We start from the raw sequence: 20951 nt of genomic DNA, 5'->3' as shown, positions 1-20951 counted from the left end.
GGTGGAGTCAGGACTTTGCCAGTGGCACTCACACCAACCCTCTTACTAGGCCACAAAGCATGAAAAGCCAGTGGCTCCCAAATCTGCGAAGACATAGACAAGCTGCATTCCCAATGCCGTCAAACTCCAGCAACATACCCTTTAAGTTTCTTATGACATGGCCCTGAATTGTTTATATCACCTGTATGCTTCCAGTTGCCCCAGAAGGCTGTTCTCAGGTAGTTTCCTTCAAGTTTTCTCTCCAAGCCACATAATGTTTCGACTTGAGACTGTATCACCATTCTATCACTGTGAGTGGGTCAAAATCCCGGAACTCCCCTCCTCTCAGCAATGTTCTGCATCTTATTTTTTCTGCTGCTGTGCAGAGTTCAGAGGTCTGTGGAAGCCACGCTGATTGAAATACACAGATCTTCCCAGTGGCTGTGCGAGGGAGAACATTGCCTATCAGTGTTGCTGATGCACTACCACAGACTGAAGCTGTATAACGTGACAACTCACCATCACTTTCTCTTAGACAGTTAGGGATGGGCAACAAAGGCCGGTCTAGCCTGCAACATCCTCATTCCACAAACAAATAAATTTACCAGCTCCAGCGCACCTTATTGCCCGCTAATTGGGGGTTAGAAAAATTCCACCCACAATGTTAGATTCTATTGAAAACAAAACAAAATGTTTTAAATCAAAATTTGCCAAATACATTTCCCCTCAGACAATAGTCTATTAAATCATTTGTAGCAGAATACAGGTTTAATGACGAACACAACAGCCACGAATTGAAGCACTATTGAGTTTATAGAAACATATTTTTGAAAACATAGTGAATCTATTTAAAATTTCTGGTTAATTGAAAAGAACATCATTGGAAAGATTACCTTTGAAATATCCTGTGCATTGCTGGTTAACACAAGACTTGCGATGAATTCCACACACTGCACAATTCGAGTACAAGCCTTCTCTTCATTTTGGGCCATCCACAGTATGTGTTCATCCACTAGCATCATGTTGCTGGCTATTTCTGTGATGGATTCTCCCAACTGTGAAACAAAATACTCTCATTTATATTTGGATGATTCATCTCCAGGTATCATTGTGCACCCCAAACATTTATTAAAATGAAGAAACTGCCACCTTAGCATTCAAATTAAAAAAGGCGAAAGAAGTGCAGAATAAAATCCGTGTAAATATTAACCGTTTCTGATTCAGCCCTACTTGCATTTTTTTTCCCTGAAATTGACTGACCAGTCCCATTTTATAAGCTAACTAAATCAAAAGCAAAAAATTGTATGAAGTAAACAAGATTCAAGCAGGCTGTTTTGGTTATTCTTCAGACCTTGTTATAGAGTGAAGTTTGTTTTTTTTTCTATATTAAAGGGAAGATGCAGTTGTGCACACAATAGCAGTTTTACCCATAGAAATTTTTGAAAGCACTGTAAACACAGCTTACTGTGCCTCATACGCACTTCCCCTGCCACCCCAGGCTAGACAGTAATAAAAACACAAAAGAGAACAGTTGTGTTTGTCAAAGACCAGTCATCATAACACTGCAAGAGTTCTCAGGGCAATGTCCTTGGCCAAACCACCTTCAGCTGCTTGATCAAATGTTTCTCCTTTGACATGAGATTAGAGTGCAGTTGTTCACTGATAATTCTAAACCGTTCAATTTATTCATAATTTGTCATCATCAAATAGCTCCTGCCTGAATACACCGTAATATGGAAAACAGGACAGGGGTGTTCCCTCCCAGTGGGGGAACACTTCGGGAGTCAAGGTCATCTTGGAAGTGAACTTTGAGATGCACAACATTGCAAAATCGCTGAGCAGAGGCTGATAGCCAAGTTCCATACTCATTAGGACGGCCTCAATCATGATCCTGGGTTCACGTCACACCACATGTGGCCCCACCACACTACATACTCCCAATGACACGCACACATCCACACACTTACAGAGACCTTCTCTCACACATACAGAGACCTTCTCTCACACATACACACCCTGTCATAGTCACACTGTCTCAAGCACACACACACAGACTCTTTCTCTCTCTCTCTCTCACACACACACACACCACACACACACACACACACACACACACACACACACACACACACAGAGAGAATTTCATTCAAGATGTTTGTGTAGATGCGGATACATTCTGTTTTGCTCAAACAGTAAAACCTGACCCCAGTTTAAAACACAGAAAGATTCTAAGCAAGACCTCACACCTAAAATGCATTGTCTGACCTGAGATGTCACCGCTTGTATACATTGATAAAATCTTTAATTATCTGGGGACAATGACTGAGATGAATCTGGAGTTTGCATTTTAATCAGTAGTCTCCTTCCTAACTGATTAAAAATTCAACAAGAGGCAGCCAGTTTTAGGGTTGCTACCTTTCTGCTTCTAATTTCTGTGTCTTATGCCCTCCCACACAATGCCTGAGGAAGGTGCTGAGCTGTGAAAGCTTGCTTTTTCAAATAAACCTGTTGGACTATAACACGATGTCATGTGATTTTTGACTTGGAAAACATTTAGACATTGGGTCACTGTATATTACCTCGGGGAACTGACCACCTTTAAAAAAAAGGAACCCCAGCCACCACCCTCCAACCGTCAGTTGTCCTATATTCACCATGTCTGCTTCATTGATATCCTAAAGGTGAAATGGATAAGAAATCTGAACTGGAACAACTATATCAATACCCAGAATACGACAGTAGGGAAGATACCAGATACTCTGTGATGAGTGGTTCAACTACTGACTCCTCAGCTCTATTTACTATCTACAGGAGTGAAGCTGGGGATATGATTAAATACAAAATATGCAAATAAAGGCTAAATACTGCAGATGCCGGAAATATGAAACATGCACAGAGAATGCTGGAGAAACACAGCGGTTCAGTTCTGAAGAGTCGTCATACTGGATTCAAAATGTCAACTCCACTTCTCTCCCCACAGACCCTGCCAGACCTGTGGAGTTTCTCCAAATTTACTTACTCACCTGACTGAAATCAATTCCAACAATTCAATCTCAGACATGACAAAGTTTGATTGATTGGTGTCTGTCTATCAGAATTTAGATCCAACCTTTCATTATGGTTATTGCAGCATACATAATAACAGGATAAATTGCTGGAAGAAACCAAGGTTAGATCAACAGCTCCCTCCCCTACAACTTTTTCATGAAGAAAGGGCCTGGTTTTCACCAGGATGAAGAGCCTCTTCAGGCACAACTATTAAAAATAATCATCAAAGGGAGCTGTCAAGCTTTCAAAGCATTTAGAATTTCTGTTCTTTAAGTATTTGGACATAATATCCAGTGTTAACAAAGTTATTGCTTGCTATTTCACTCCATCTCTTGGCATAAAGCTTGAGAATTTCCATTATTGGATTGGTCTGCAAGACTGATTTCACAATCATCCATTATCATAGTTTGACAATCCAAGTAGTTGTGGACTCTAGGAAGTTGGAGAATAAAATTAATTCCAATTATTGTTGCTTTAAAGGATTGTACACTTGAATGAAATGTTTGCTTTTACAAGGCATTATGTAATTGAAGGAATGCATTTGTAGTGATTGGGTTTTTATGAATGAGTATTCTTTCCAGTATGTCTGCAATTTACACAGATTTTTATTTAATGAAAACTTACTGCATTTGGTGGACACATCAGAGGCACAAGGGCAAAGTAGCACTGGGAGCTATAAAGGGAGTGGTAGAGTGGTAAAGGAATAAAAATGTCCAAAGCTAATAAGAAAGGCAAAGGAGTTTCAAAATTCTTTGGGATGGGTTGAAGGCAATACGTAGGCACTGAGTGCATGAGTGTTCAGGGGGATTGGTACAAGGAGATAGGTCAGCATGAAAGGCATAAATGACTATGTGGGTGGGTGGGGAATATAAGAATCATAGAATCCCTACAGTGTGGAAACAGGCCCTTTGTCCCAACAAGTCCACACTGAACCTCAATGTATCCCACCCAGACCCATCCCCCCACAACCCACCTAATCTACACACCCCTGAACACTACGGGCAATTTAGCATAATCAATCCACCTGTACAACTTTGGACTGTGGGAAGAAACTGGAGCACCCTGAGGAAACCCATGCAGACATGGGGAGAATGTGCAAACTCCACTGACAATCGCCCGAGGCTGGAATCGAACCTGGGTCCCTGGTGCTGTGAGGGAGCAGTGCTAACAACTGTGCTACCGTGCCACCATAAGGTGGCCTAAGTTTGCATGTATGCAGCACAGGAAATGTGTAGGAGTGGGGAACTGAGGGCTGTTTCATTCTTTATTTGAAACTTCCATTTAGTGTCAGCGCACAGAGGCAGACCTTTTGCCCAGCCTGTCATTCTCATCAATCTACCTATCACTGATGCAACCATCATCTAAATGGTAGGAGTGGCCACTGCTAGAGGGGTAGGAAGTTAGAAGGCTTGCAGCAAGAGAGAGGTGGTGTGCCAGAACACCAGGGAGCAGACAAACTCCCAACTTCACATTAAGGATACAATCCATTGCATTCTCTGTCAATACCACCATGTTAAATGGGCCAGACTGTGAACATATCTAGCAACTCAAATGGAGACTTCTACACTGTGTGCCACTAGCAGCAGTAGAAATGTATTCGACCATAACCGTTACCTCATAGTCCAGTATATTCATAATGACAATCTATCATAACAAATTAAAATAAAACAGAGCAGGTGGGCGTTCCATCAGCAGAGCTAGGTGTACCTAAAAATGAGATGTCAACTTGAAGCTATGACTTCCTGCACGTCAAACAGCACAACTTACGTACAATGTGCAGGATTAAACAATTCCATAGACAATGAATAAGACCTAAGCTCTGAAGGTACACTCAGTACCAACAGAGGTGGACAATCAAACAACTTATTCGAAGAGATGGCTTCACAAGTATCCCCATCAGTAATGATGGGACAGTGTAGAAAATCAGTGCAAAAGTCAAAGCTGAAACATCTGCATTCATTTTTAGCAAGAAGTGCTGATAGGAAGAACCAGTTACGGTTCCTATTGACATCCCCAACATCATGGATTTCTGTCTACAACCTATTTGATTCAATTCCCATGATAACGAAACAGATGAAGATGCTAGACACCCAAAAGCTATGGTGACTGACAACACTATTGCCTCCAAGCCAAACACTATCTTGCTCTTGATGAGTATAGTAATTCATCACCGAACATCATAGTTATGTTCTTGAAACGTGCAACAACTCTCAGGCAGTCAGATTTTCACATAACATCAATACAGTAAAAACTGTTGTAGTTACACATTATAGGACCTTTTTCATCAGGAAAATAGAACATTATATCCATGAAGACTGAAGTACTGTACTCTTCTAGATTCCCACATTCAGAAAAGAAAAGCTATTGATATAACTTTAAAAACATGAAAGAAATCTGCTAAGTCATTCTTTTTTACTGCTGCTCTCCACTTCTTCTGTTGGCTGTTTCTCCCATTGTCAACTGCTGTCTCACAAATCATCGAAGTGAGTGAGGGCTTGGGACTGAAGGATCGACAGGGAGTACACAAACAAGAGAATGGGAGACGCTGCAAATGGCAGGGTTGGAGTGGGATGTCAGAAGTGGGAAGATTGAGGGGTGTAAGTAGCAAGAGGGGTAGGAAGTTAGAAGGCTTGCAGCAAGAGAGAGGTGGTGAGCCAGAATATCAGGGAGCAGAAGCAGCAGGCCAAAATGGTGCCATTGAGTCAAGCACAGCTCAGGATGCACTGACATGAAACACATTATACTGGAAATGTCAGTGCTAAGTGCGTGTGTTGGCCCCCGATATGTCTACAATGTTGAAAAATGAGGCTAAATGAGGCAACTTGATATGAGGACTTAGAATATAGGTGCTCCATCAACATTACTAGGTTTTCACCCTGTATGCTCTCTCTTAGTAGCATTATTCAAACTGAAGCTTGCCAGCATTTCCAGAGACCAAACATTTTTTAAAAATCTCCATGTTCAGCTGGATGAACACAGCAGGCTAAGCTGCTTCCTGAAGAAGGGTCTAGACCTGAAATGTCAGATTCCTGCTCCTCTGATGCTGCTAGGCCTGCTGTATTCATCTAGCTTTACACCTTGCTATCACAAATTCTCCAGCATCTGCAGTTCCTACTATCTCTGAAAAAATAATCTCAACAACTTGTGGACCAGTGAAAATGTTTTTAAAAATTTTAGTAGTAGTCCAGCAGGTAATCTGTGCATTTAAATTTTAAAGTTAGAAAGTTGACCTTATTTACATTAAGATACAGAATAGCAAATAGGGAGAACCCCTTTCTATGAGGTGCCGCACAATGCAAAATGCTCGTCGACCAATAACATCAAAAATCAGCAAACTCCACTCTTTGTATTCACCTTTAATGCTTGTAATTAACACACAGCGCACACTGCTGCTGTGTCACCTCATTATTGCCAGCAATATCCACAGATAAGTGTAACACTTCTTGCAATTGTGGAAGTTTTTGAAAGCACTTGGGGATTTGAGAATTGGACCAGAAGTCATTGCAAACCCTACCCATACAAGTTAAGGTTGTCACTTTTAAATTAACACTTTGCAGTAAGACAAGACTTTTTTGACTTGCCTTGCTCCCCTAACTAAATATATTTACCCATTCCAAAGAGGCTACTCATGAAAAGAAATCAATAAAACTTGACCTTAAAGATATTGAGTGATTGTGCTACTATACCTATTCAGTTGAGAAGTGAACTTTGTAAATAAAGAGAGAAAAAACATATTTCTTTTGACTGCTGTGAAGAATTATTTCCAGAAGTGGATTGTACTGAACTTATTCTTAAATTGACTGTAGAACAGCAATACAAAACACAGTCACCTCAGAAACTTCACCACCAGCATTGAAACAATATTTTCTATGAAGCAGAATAACTTTAATTTCCATAGCATACTGAATCTAACAACATATCTCACTAACAAAAATAGCAGTTGCTGGAAAAGCTCAGCAGGTCTGTCAGCATCTGCGGACAGAAATCAAAGTTAACATTTCGGGTTCAGTTCAGAACTGATTGTGCAACTGAGGAAGGATCATCCAACCCGAAACGTTAATTCTGATTTCTCTTCACAGATGCTGACAGACCAGCTGAGCTTTTCCAGCTATTTTTATTCTTGTTCCTGATTTGCAGCATCTGCAGGTTTTTTTAAAAATTAAATATATCTCACTGCTTTACTCCGTTCTCAGGACTGCACAGGATAAAGGTTTGATCTGTATGAATTATAGGAAGACGGGACTAAATGCTTGGTCAAAGAGGAAGATTTTAAGCAACATTTTAAAGCAGAAGAGAGGTGGAGGTGCCGAGAGGTTCAGGAGAAAATTCCTAAAGAGTTGAAGATATTGTAACTGATAGTAAGGTGAAGGATATCAAGGTTCTTGAAAAAGCCAGAAGTGGGGAATGATAACAGAGGATTGTCAGGATAGAGGAAGTCACAGAGATTGGGAGAGATGGATATAAAATATATGTATTTATTTTTATAAATATAATTGATATTGTCGCATAACATAATTGATACATAATAGTGACAAATAGCAAAGATCAGGAAAACCAGTCATCCAAATACTGACACTATATATCTTGCTCAATTTGACAAACAATCGAGCAGCACTATCTTCTATTTTATATCACTCAGCTAATTTACAATGACTGTAATCATTACCCCTTTTAATCCAAGGATTTCAGCCTTGCTGGCAAGTCTGCCATGTGGCACTTTATTAAATGCCTTTTGGAAATCCAGGAACACCATATCAACCAAATCAATCCTCTCTGGTATCTCATCTAAAAACACAAATCGAACGAGTTAAATATGATTTGCATTTCATTAAAAATGTTCTTCCTTTCAATGTTTAATCTAAGTGGCCATTAACGTTGTCCTAGATTATCACGTTTGATGCCACCAGTAAGCAGAACACCTTGTAGTTACTGTGTGTTTTCATAAGCCTGAGGAATATTGCAAAACGGTGATTTACAATTTCTACCCTTACTTCTCTCATCACTCTGATGCATCTTACAGAATTTTGGGGCTGACCATTTATGTCTTGACGGGTGCCTGTTATTCGAGGTAATGACAAAATTGTGAGCAGGTTGGGCCTAGGATATGAAATGTTGTTGTCTTTTACAAGGGAACTGGAATTTAAAGTAGGGATGTTTTGCTAAATTTGTCCAGGCATTAGAGGAACCATATCTAGAGAACAATGAATAGTTTTGTATCCTTATTAAGAAAGGATATAAATCTGTTAGGGGGAGACCAGAGAAAATTCACTTGACTGATAACCTGGAGATGGAAGTGGAGAGGACCTTATGAATAGAGGTTGAAAATATAGGCATTGGAGTTTAGGACAACACAATGTCATTGGTCTATAAGCAGAATGTTCAAAATAGAAACCAAGAGACATGAGCTTTCTTTGTGCACAGTGCCATTTTTATTTGTACAAGTTATGTACGTGTCATTGTCTAGGGCAGCATTTTTGCCCATCCAAAATCACTGTGGAGGTGGTTATGAGCTGCATTTTGGAAATGCATAACCCACAGTGTCATTTGGAAAGGAGTCCAGGATTTTCATTCCAATGATAGTGAAGGAACGGCGGTACAGTTCCAAGTAAGAAAGGTGTGTGATTTGGAACGGAGCTTGCAGATGGTGGTAATCCAATACATCTGCTGCCCTTGTCCTTCCATGCCATGCTAGTCACGGGTTTGAAAAGTGTCAAAGGAGCTTTGGGTGAGTTGCTGCAGTACTTTTTATGATACATACTGCTGCCACTGTATACCACTGGTGAAGGGAGTGAATGCTCAAAATGAAGGAAAGGAGCCAATCAAGCGATCTGCTCTGTTGGAGTTGCACTCTAGTCAAGTGGAGAGTATTCCAACACACTTTTTAAAAAAAATCTTATATGGGATATGGCTGAATTGTGTCTTGTAGATTGTGGACAGACTTCGGCAAGTGAGGACATGAGTTATTCCCTACAGAATTCCAGCTTAGGACCTGATATTGAGGGAAAACTAAACCTTTCTGAAACATTAAAATCCTTTTCCTGACAATCCTCTGACCCAATGCACAATCCAGGAATCCATTTGTAAACATTTGTCTCCAGTCAGGCTCTTTCTGGAGAAAATTCAACAAGGCCAAGTTTCTTATTAATCAAGATTCAAATATTTGAATGTCTACAGTGGTTCTCCTGATAATCTATCAATGAAACCCCACAGATGCCATTTAAACCATTTCTCAACATATCCATTGACTTTCTGTTGAATTAATGATGGATAATCAGGAGTACGAGTGAAAATTCAGCTGCTAGATGAGATGTGAAACACAGCAGTCAAACCTACTAATAAAGAACAATTGATAGTGACTGAAACATTTCGTCTTACTGGGGTTTAATATAGTTTTCCAGGCATTAATGGGTAACTGGTTGCTTTGAGATACAGGTGACACCAGGCAACAGAGACAAATATTTTATTGATAAAAATCTTATTTGTAATATTCGCTGACATCGAATTCCTAAATGCTTCCTTGTACTTTTTACACATGGCATTTTGAGACTAGTTTGGAATGTTACAATCTGATACTATTTAAAAGAACTGCATAATTATAGTGGAATCCCTTGATGAATATGCCGTGAACACAGACCATTTTTTTTGCCAAGTGCTTCACATTTTCTTTTATATTACTTGAAATTTTTAGATGAAGCTGACAAATCCACTGTCGCAATTTTAGTAAATCATTAAATTGAATTCACAAATATCAGTTTGTAATGATTCATAGCATTTGGTGCCAATTTATACAAGAGATTATAAATTCAAATAAGTGTACTGTAAAGCCTATAGTGTTCTCATCAATTGCTATTTGAAAATTGTCACCAATTATTGTCACTTAAGAGAGGCAATGCAGACAGCATACATACAAGTAATTTGACTGGTCCCTGACATTAAATATGAGCAACATTCATAGAGGTACACAGGAGAGAAAAATGCACAGAAAATGTAATTCTAAAGCAGGAGTAAACAGTGAAACTGGCACAAAAAAAGGCTTCTGAATGGTTGTTAGGAAGTTGGTCTTCACAAAAAGGTTATAGCATTGAAAAGTGAAATGGAGCTAAAACTCAAAAACAGTTAAGATACTGTCACAAGATAATTTCTAAATGGATAAATTGTTAAGGGTGAATGGACTTCCTCTTACAGTAATACAGCATGGAAACAGGCCTTCAGTCCAACGAATCCATGTTGAACATCATCCCAAACTAAACTAGTCCCACCTGCCTACTCCTGGGCCATATACCTCTAAACCCTTTCTATTCATGTACTTATGTAAGCATCTTTTAAACATAACTGTGCCCGCAAACCTGACTCCCTCAGGAAGTTCATTCTGCATGCGAACCATCCTGGGTGTAAAAAATTTGTCCCTCATGTCTTTTTAAATGTCTCTCCTCTCACCTTAAAATATGCCCTCTACTCTCTAATCCCCCATCCTAGGCAAAAGACACCTCCAATTAACACTATCTATACCCCTCATGATTTTATAAACCTCTGTAAGATCACCTTTCAACCTCCTACACTCCAATGAAAAACGTCCCAGCCTATCTAGCCTTTCTTTGTGACTCGAAACCTTCCATCCCAGTGTTATCTTGGTAAATCTTCTCTGAGCCCTCTCCAGCTTGATAATGTCCTTCCTATAACTGGGCGACCAGAACGGGACACAGTGCTCCAAAAGAGGCCTCAGCAATGTCCTATACAACCTCAACATGAGTTCCCAACTCCTGTAGTCAAAGGACTGAGCAATGAAGGCCAGCGTGCCAAATGCCTTTTTAACCACACTGTCTATATGTGATGCAAATGGTGAAGAATTACGTACCTGAACTCCTAGGTCCCTCTGTTCTTTGGCACTACGCAAGGCCCTACCATTAACTGTATAAGTCCTGACACTTTTTGTTGTACTAAAATGCAATACCCTCGCATTTATCCAAATTGAACACAATATGCCATTTCAAGGCTGCTGCCATTGTTTTAAGGGTGAATATTCACCTTGCTTCTCTCTTACAAGACAGATGTTGTATTTTGGCTGAGCATTATATAATTAACCAAATTTTATTCCAAGTCATTTCAATAAGAGGAGAACCATGCAGTTTCTGTACAGACATGAGATTCACCACGTTGGTTTTAAATTAATAATATTTAATTAATAATTGGGCACTAAATTAATAATCTCTCCCTAGATCTCAAAAAGCTTTCTCTTCCATGATCCTCTGATTCAATATTGATCTGGTTAACAGTAGACATTGTAAAATTAAATGATATTCAATCTGCTGTGCTTGAAAAAAAATATTTTATAAGATCGGGAAAGAAACCCCATTATTCTGTGTTATTAAAACCCAAATTATTAAATGATCATCTTCCATCAGAGAATGAGAAAAGGTGAGTATATGAAATGACTTGAGTGCGGGATCCACATTCAGGTTTTGATACTTTACATCTTTGACTTGATCCACAAAGATGATTAACTTCTGAATCATGCGAGCCACAAAAATGACATCCATCATGTCAGCGAAGTTAGCTGCATTTCCCGTGTAGGTCATCAGTTGGTGAGTAAAGGCAAGAGCATTGGTGGCATTCACTGGAATCTGAAATCATATATTGAATACAATTAGCACTCTCAAAGGGACAAGAATGATAAAGCATTTGTGTTCATGATCAATTAACATTAGCTGCAGGCTGAAATTTGATTTATAAAACGTAACACATAAAACCTTCCTTTGTTTTCCAACAGTGGTGAAGCAGGTGGATGGTCAATATAAAGCAAACAGCCATTCTGTTGGAAAACATTAAGATGGAATAGCTTACAGCCAATATAGGCATTACCTCCATAAGCTATTCCCCACAAAATCTAGATTTTCTGCCCAAGCTGAAGTCTAAATAAATGGGAGATTTAAGACAAGTCAAAGACTAGCATATTCAGTTTCAAAATGGGAGCTTTCTTTACTGTATGAATTTTGGGTTAAATTTCTTAAGTGATGAATGTTTTATGGTTTTAAATAGGCAACATGATAATAGTTGAGATATAAATGAGCTAACTAATATCTGAAAGGGAGAGCTTGGTGGTAACCACTTAGTATATCTTATATAACCACTTTGCTATGTTGCATTACAATCAAGTTATATTTATACATTTACATTTGTTCCAGTGGAATGATGCTTGTACATCAACTTTTCATATCTGTCAACATTTCAGTATTGAAGACTTATTAAATTTTCAGCTAAACGACTACCATGTTTAAAAAAAAGATTACAGGCAAAAAGAAAGCAACCTTACTGAAAATGTACTCTGAACATAGCATTGACAATGTTTGCAAAGCAACCAAGGTGACCCAGATGCGCTCTGGGTTATGTAATTTAGCATTTGGAATTAGGATTATTATCAGACAAACAAGTCCTTGCAGTGGTTTAATTGTTACCCCATTGCTTTTACAAAGTTACTATCCTCATCCTTAACATCTTGATTTTGTTAGCGAGTTTTGAGAAGATTTGTAGCTCAGGTTGAGGTTCTCAGACAACAAACAAAACAAACGTCATCTACAAAATACCTTGCAAGAACTGTGACAAACACTACATTGGACAAACTGGCAGAAAGCTAGCCACCAGAATACATGAACATCAACTAGCCACAAAACAACATGACCCACTATCACTCGTATCCTTACATACAGATAAGGAAGGACACCACTTTGACTGGGACAACACATCCATCCTAGGACAAGCCAAACAGAGACACGCACGAGAATTCCTAGAAGCATGGCATTCCAACCGGAACTCCATCAACAAACACATTGATTTGGAGCCCATCTACCATCGCCTGAGAAAAAGAACTGGAAATGACATCACCAACGCAGGAAATGACATCACCAACCCAAGGAAACCTAACCAGATAAATAGAAAGCGGGACATAACACCAGCGCTTTGTCGGAGGCTCACTGATGATGTTACCTAGAACGGTGACGAAATGTCTGTAAACTAACCTTCCAGCTCAGCGAGCAAACTCACATCCATTTTGATTTTGTATTAATTTATCAATTGTCATATGGTTAGTGTGCTACATTTTAGGCATGAATGGTGTGCTACATATATAATTCAGAGGCAATAAAATGATTATTTGTGTTTAATAATTTGCATACATTTTTAAAATTTCAACTGTCACAAAGGATACAATTTTATTCAACTTCGTTCATTTTTCAATTTGAACAAATTTGATTGGCAGAACTTTTGGCTTGCCACTGAGCAACTTCAGCACTATTGCTTTATTACAGTTTGGACCTGCTCTACAGTGACCTACAGAAAAAGAACCTAACAACGCTACACTGCTGGATTATCATGTACTGTGGCTTTCAAATATAATTCTGATTTGTGCCTGTTGAATCAGGTTCAATTGCCTAGACATGTATTTTTAAAAATCAATTTAATCTTTGGCTATGATAGATTTTCTGTAATACCAGCAAAGCATTCAACACAATGTAATGTTAAACGATATAACTACATATTCTATGACTCAACTTACAGGATATAGTTGTTCCCTTTTGTACCAGGAATGCAGTCAGCTGATACTTTTCTTTTGCAGAATATTTACCAAATCTTCTCACCTGGATGCAGAATCTCTCCATTGTTCCTGACATCCTGATCTAGCAGGTACATCCCAATTGACTTTCAGGCATTTCATACATTCTATCATTTGAAGAATGTTCCCTACCTTCTGAATTAACGTTCTGATCTTCTTGCAATGTGTGCAGCTATCGGTTATCTGATCACACAACACATTCTACCTGCAGTCAACTGTTATTCAAACATGTGGATCTGCTAACTATAAGGTGAGATAATGCTCATTCTACTTCCAAACTGTGCTGAAATCATTCTTCAGTGCAATATTTTATTGCAAAGACATTGACTTCTATAGGGAAAATGAAACAGAAAAGAAATAATATTGAAAACGAATGTACAGGTCACATTGGACCTTCATTTTGCAATATATGTGTTGAGTCGGACCAGTACTTCATTCTCCAGTTTGACTGTTTTTTCCCTTCTGGGCTATGTGTTTTACAAATCACTGCATATTTCTACCAATGGCAGATTCTATTTGCTCCGTATGTAATCACTGATTCAAAAACCATCACAATAAAAAAAAACTAGTTGGGTGCTGATTATGATATTGTGACTCATGAATTGCACAGTATTTAAATAAAAAGTTAAATTGTTCTTTTATATAACTGTTACAATGTGATCTAGCATTAATCACCTTCAATACGTGGGACATTATTTTTGCTGGTTGGAAAGACGATATGAGTTCTGCGTTGCCTGTTTTTGGCGAGGCTTGATACAAAGAAATTGGATAGCATCAGATCTTGGAATCCACTGCCACAGAAGGCTGTGGAGGCCAGGTCATTAAGTGCATTTAAGACTGAGAGAGATAGGTTCTTGATTATCAAGGGGATTAAGGGTTACGGGGAAAAAGTGGGAGAATGGGGTTGAGGAACTTATCAGTCATGATTGAATAGAGGAGCAGTCTCGATGGGCTGAACGGCCTAATTTCTATGACTATGTCTTATGGTCTTATTATCTTCTACTGGAATAAGGACTGAAGGTGCAGAAATCCTGCCTGCAAGAGGTGGCAGCTCTTTTGAATAACATGACACCACAGAGGCAGTGACTTCTGCCATACTACATCCGGACCCAAAATCTCTCAGTGCTGGATTCCAGACCAGAGGTAAAGGATAGCAGGAGGGAAATAAAGGGAGCATGCACGCCAGCCGCATAAGCAGTGGTGTGGCTTTGAGTGGGCCCTCTCTCAGCCTTCATTCCAGACGCTGGGTTCTTCAATCATACACCGAGTGGCTTTGAGTGAGGTACCCCGCTGGAAGCTCACAATTGACCCTGCATGGGTTTTCTTGTTAGGCTCCCCTCCATGCAAGTCTGCTACCTGCTGCTGGTTTAGTGTCAGGAATGGTTCAATCAGTCACCCGTGTTAAGGTTTCAGTTGGTTTCAGGGTAGGACGGCGATTCACAGAGTTACCATCTACTACTGTCCTATTTGTTTAAACATTATCTTGCCTTCAATCTAGCCTTAGAGGAGCACAATAAAGTCCTACCATGATTTCAACTATGATTAATCCTTTCCCTACTGGTCTATTACAGATTCCGATTTGATATTCTATTATAACAACCTTGCAACTGTTCATGAAGTGACATGAGCAGTAGTCAGAAGACTGCCAAGGGCAATGCCGTCAATACCATTAACTCTCAAAGCAGGTGAGAGGGGTAGGATGACATTGTTTAGAACTATAAAAGGGGAATACCTTGTTTTATGTCTAACAGAAAATATGCAACTTAACTTTAAATGCAGAAGAAAACTGAGTGCAATAAATACATCTATATAACAGCAATGACTACACAGTAAGGGATAAACGCTTGGGAGTCATTTTACCTATCACAGTCAACACAAATATAATGGAATAGCTGGAGGCGACTCTATCATTCAGTTAGTTAGAACAGGGTGAAGAGGAAGAACACTTCACTATGCTAACCTGGGTCCCTAACCTTTGATACCTAGCCTAGTAGCTGAAAACACACACCTCGTCTCAATGATGACTATGGACAGCACCAGCTGCAACAAATCTCAATACTCTCAATCAATTGCACGAGCTATAGATACATTGTGTAAAGCCAGAATCCACCTCGTCATCATAAATGATAGTTTATTATTGTCTTAGATAATCGAAGTAGATGCTAGTAACATTGATTCAAATATGGATATACTGGGCAGGATATAAAAGAAAAACAGAATGAGTCCAGGATATTATTTTGGTACAAATTTAATACTGTATTAGGGCCATTACTGTGAAATTTCAGGGCTTATAATAATCATGAAATATCCAAGTAATCTAAAGAGTGCAGGATTCTGTGCGCATCTACAGAAAATATTGGCTTCACTTTGCACCACTGCATCAGAACAGTATAACTGCTATCCAGATCTGGAGTCGAAATTCAACTTGAGAACAGAAAAGCATGGAGAGAGAACTCCTTCTAAAGAAATTCATTTCACTTTGCTTTAAAGTCAATTTGGGCTTTAACATTCAATACACAGCACATATTTAATATCAGTAAAGCTGAATTCAGTTTACACTGACACAGTTAGTAATGAGAATATCAGCAAAGTTATGGATTTTTAGTTTGGTAACAGGTCATTTAGGTATGCAGTCAACCTTGCCCTATTAATTTTCTCTTCCCCACGTGAAGCACCTGGTCTAACTACACAATCCTGCTTATTCCCCATTCCCTTAACCTTCCACAATCCAATTCCCTTATCAGATAATTTATGGCATTAGGCACATAACCAGTGTGTGCCGGGGAGCTCGGTATCCATACTCTGACAACAGGAATCCAATCTCCCAATTATGTGGTTCTGAAGTTTCTCTTTTTGAAATTAAGGCACATTACTGGAGTAATGCAAGCAACGTCTACTGGTACTTCACTATTATTACAGCTGAACTCAGGTACAGATCCTGCAGTAGGTATCCGCCAGCCTGAACGTTCCTGACCTCCATGAGGTGAAGAGATGGGGAAGTAAGTTGAGATTCAAGCTAAATACAGTGCTAGGTGTGTGTCCAACCTGATGTAGCCACCTAGGTCCAAGTTGGAAACAGTCTATTGTTCAAATAGCGCTCCTTCAACTATGCAAATGGAGTCAATCCTGCTGTCTGTAATGTCACACATCAAAGATTTTAATCTATTCAAGTAAAAAAAACTGGCAGACAAATTATATCATTAGTACTTACGGTTTCTCTTATCTTCTTTGTGGCATTTTAAAAGTAGCACAGCAGCATGAACAAAGAGGCAGTCAGATAACATCATCAGAAGCTGTTTAGACAGAGTTCTGAGTAAATGGGGCTAATATTCCATCAAACTACAATGACGAAACTGAAGCAATTATTCATCAAATTTATCTTTGTTGAGATAACACAAAAATCTAAGCTGCTACGGATATCCTGGAATCTAGTGTCACAGAATCTGAATTTTGATCACTGCTGATCTTGAAGAAAACTGCCAATGGAGATCCAGTGATCTTTTGGTGTAGGTTTTAATGTAATTCCAGTGCAAGCTATCGGAAGCTAAATTCACTCCAAGAATGTACACAGAAAACCAAAGTCTAGACTGTTGTCTGGGCCCTAATTCTCCCTCTGTTGCAAATCTAATTAAATGTCATGTGTTTGTGCCCTTAAAGCAGCAGAGGGAGAATTCCCATCTGACTGAGGGTGGGACGTGAACACTCAATTGGCAACACAGCCAATCTGAGGCTTTCAAGCTTCAGAGCATCACTTAACTTCAACACAGTCAGTAACTGGGAGGTGCCTCAATAAGGATATAGCTGTTCAAAAACATTTTTAAAGAACATTTCACATTTAAAAAAATCAGAAGAAGCAGCCAGGCCAGCACATTTCTGGGAAATCTCTAGTGATTGACCTTGGACTGCATCAGATGCAGGTAGACTTGGAGGGCTTATAGACCTGACTGAACCACTGTCCCCATGGCCTGTCATTGGGTTCCAGCCTTCTGGCAGTTGACGTGCATTGTGACATGGCAGGAAAATCCTAGCCAGGCTCCTTAAAATACTTGTAACAAAGCCTTTCACACACCTAATTGCTTGACCATCTCATGAAGGTTGGCGATCTACCCAAACGCTCAACCCCCACCTCTCCAAAATATACCTTGAAATGTGAAAATATCATTGTTTGGAAGTTTTAGAGACGTGGTGAAATACAATTTGAAAGTGTCAAGTCATTTGCTTATGGTCAACTATGAATTGCTTCCTCTGTGCTAAAGAAGTCAGCGGGCATTACAAAGTAGTGCACTCCATCAGTGACATGTGTAAAATACCACATGAATAGTGAACTGGCATTCTTCATCAGCAGTTCTACACCTTTACATTTTCCTGCACAAGTAATAGCCACTTTTCCTAGAATTAGATCTGAAACGCTGAAAATAATCCCATGCATTACAATGCTACAGAACAGAAAATTCTTTGTAGCAAAACTTAAGTCACGGTGTCAACAAGCCTTCACTTCCATGAAGGAGCACATATAAACACGCAGTCTTACGTCACTACTACCACCTGTGCTTCATTGTACCTACCAGTAGGTGAACAGATCAGGGCACCTTCATCACTGCTGGGAACTGCATTGTGTAAAGCACACAATGCACAAAACAGTCAAGTCTGAGTGGTGCAGCTGCTTGCTTTTTAACTGTGCACTTCACTGGACCAAGGTGAGAACATTATTTGTCATGTGGTACCTGGGATCAAAATAACTGCACAACATCGCATGTGAAAAGTGACTGCTTTAACCCATTAAAAATATTTACACAATTTCTACTTGATTAAACTTTTTCCCTCTTAACATCGTGGTGTAACACCCCTCTCAAATTATGCTTTACAGAATTTGTTTCTAGGATATCAGCAGCATGGGCAAGCCATGATTTGTTGCCCCTCCTTAATAGCCCTTGAAAAGGCAATAGTGAGCTGCTTTCATGAATTATTGTAGGATATCTGGTGCAGTTGTGCCCACAGGGCTACAAAGAAGGGAGTTCAGAATTGGAGAGCCAGTGACAGTGAAGAAACAGCAGTACAGTTCCAATTCAGGATGGCGTGTGGCTTGGAGGAAATGCTGAAGGCTGTAGTGTTCTCAGGTGTCTGCTGTCCTTGTTCTTCTGGATGGTGGAGGTCACAGTTTGAAGGATGCTGTCAAAGTAGACTTGGCAAATTATTGCTATAATGTTGATGGAAGATGAGGTGCTCATCAAGTTGTCTCCTTATCCAGAATAATGTCAATCTAACTGAGTGTTGCTGGAGCTGCACTTATCCAGGGGAGTACAGTGTGTTATATTACACTCCCGAATTGTGCCTTGTAGATGTTGGCCTGGCAGTGGATGTCTCAGTGAGTTACTAACCACAAAAACTGTGGGTTTGTGACTTGCTGTTGCATTCACAGTGTTTCTATGGTTGCTCAATAAATGTTTGTGGTCAATGGGAATCCCCAGGTGGTGGGTAAGTTGTTGAAAGTGTTTCTGAAACGTGGGATTTTTATGCATTTGGAGAGGCAAGAAATGATTAGGGATAGTCAGCATGGTTTTGTGTGAGGGGAATCATGACTTGACTGAACCGAGGAGAACTTATCATGCTTCAGCCTCTTCCCTCCCTCAACTAGACTCCAGGTAAGAGTGGTAGAGAAGTAGTGCCTACGAGGTAACCATACCAATCCTATGGGTCTACCGCCTGATGGATACAAGTCCTGTGAGCGACTCTGGAACATGCCGAGGTCTCTTTAAGCAAAAATCCTTCTTTTGATAAAACGGCCACATCATCCCAGCAACCCAATTAGCTGGAGACAGGAAGTTTTTGGTTATGTTTTTGTTTTGACCTTTTGCTCACTCCAGTAAAGAGCAAAGGAGAGGAATTCTAAGCAGGAACATCGGTCACAACTCACAAATGATCCTGATGACTGAAGAAAAATGTAATGTAAAAAGTAAACGGCTTTCATAAACAGAATTTTCAGTACAGTATAAACTCTTATGAATTAGCTGCTGCTACAGCATTCTCCTACCTCTAGTAAAGCATAAACAATTCTAAACAGCCAGAGACCAAGATAAGATTGAGATAAAGGACATTGAGATTGCATTCCCAGTTCTAAGGTTACTGCTTTCTGGTACTGAGATTACGGAATTTTCTACAGATGCCCTTAGCATGAAGTAAAGTATAAAGCTGTTTTTGAACTAAGTGATGAACAAAGAGGTACATGGCTATCTTGAAATTTGGGTACTTGTCATACATTCATTAGGAAGGATCAAACACATGTTAACAAAGCTTTACGAGCCCCCTAGAAAGAAATTATATCAATTAGTCCTTGGAGTTGGGGGCAGTTTCATTTGACAGCAAGCCTCTTCAGATGGACAATGGACCAAGAAAAAAGGACAAAGACCAAGGGAAGAGAAGCCTTATACTTTGGCTGCAGAGCAGAATAGTGGCATCACAGGTTATGGAAATCAACACACTCTGTACCAACCATCTGTTGCCCTTTGATATCTGCAAACTGTTTACAACTGTCTTGGGTTATATACCTTTCCTGTCTAGTTAGCTCACGTATCATTCCAAAATGAATGCTTCTTAAAAATGATCTGATAAATACGAACCAGTGGTTTTTCTGCCTCCTGAACCCAAATTCTTGCACAAATATGGGAAAATTCAGCCTATTAACTCAATTTTTTCCCTCCAACAGATTTGGGGGAGTGTATCGGAGGGAATGTTAAAGATAGCCGTGAAGAACTAAGTAACATGCAAAACCAGGACCAGGCGTGGAAGTCAGTAGATTAGAAACTTGAAGATTTAGGAAGCAAGGCGGCATGGTTGGGGGGGGGGGGGGGGGGGTGGTCAGGGGTGGGAGAACAGTATTTACAGTATCTCTATGGAAGAAATGAGCCTTTCCACTGAAAACGAACTAAGAAAAATACAGCACAGGAGGCTGTGAAGTGGCCTTTAATGGGCTCAGTTAGCTGGATGGGTGGTTTTCTTGCAAAGTTCCACTCTACCATTGGAAATATGTCGTCATGGCAGGATTATATTGGGATACCCTACTGTAGCCTTCCTTGCCATGCTGTCTCCCGGCCTGACACCAGCTGTCTGAGAAAATTTAGCCCTCTTTGAGGGAGTCTTAGCCTTTTGGCATTGACAAGCGTTCTGGCTCCATTCGGGGCCACCAACAAAATTTGAAGTTTCTGGTCTCTATTTTAAATAGTACAGTGGCCACTTTAAGAAGTAATAAATGCAACATTGTGCATTTAGCCTGCAGCAATTGTAGGACCTCATTTTACATATTTAAGCAGCTTCTTATGTC

General features: G+C 39.7%; 1 protein-coding gene across 1 annotated transcript in view; it reads right to left on the bottom strand.

The window, feature by feature from the left end:
* LOC125461780 (adhesion G protein-coupled receptor A3) overlaps positions 1-20951 on the bottom strand; it is a 470817-nt gene that overhangs the window by 180426 nt on the left and 269440 nt on the right. The window contains exons 10-11 of the mRNA XM_048550975.2: positions 11499-11648; positions 873-1034 (exon numbers count right to left, since the gene is read on the bottom strand). Coding sequence (XP_048406932.1) covers positions 873-1034; positions 11499-11648 — 312 coding nt within the window. The remainder of the gene's footprint in view (positions 1-872; positions 1035-11498; positions 11649-20951) is intronic.

Source organism: Stegostoma tigrinum, chromosome 20 (assembly GCF_030684315.1).
Source record: "Stegostoma tigrinum isolate sSteTig4 chromosome 20, sSteTig4.hap1, whole genome shotgun sequence".
Taxonomy (NCBI): domain Eukaryota; kingdom Metazoa; phylum Chordata; class Chondrichthyes; order Orectolobiformes; family Stegostomatidae; genus Stegostoma; species Stegostoma tigrinum.
The sequence above is the reverse complement of the archived record's forward strand: the minus strand, read 5'-3'. Positions and strand labels throughout refer to the sequence as shown.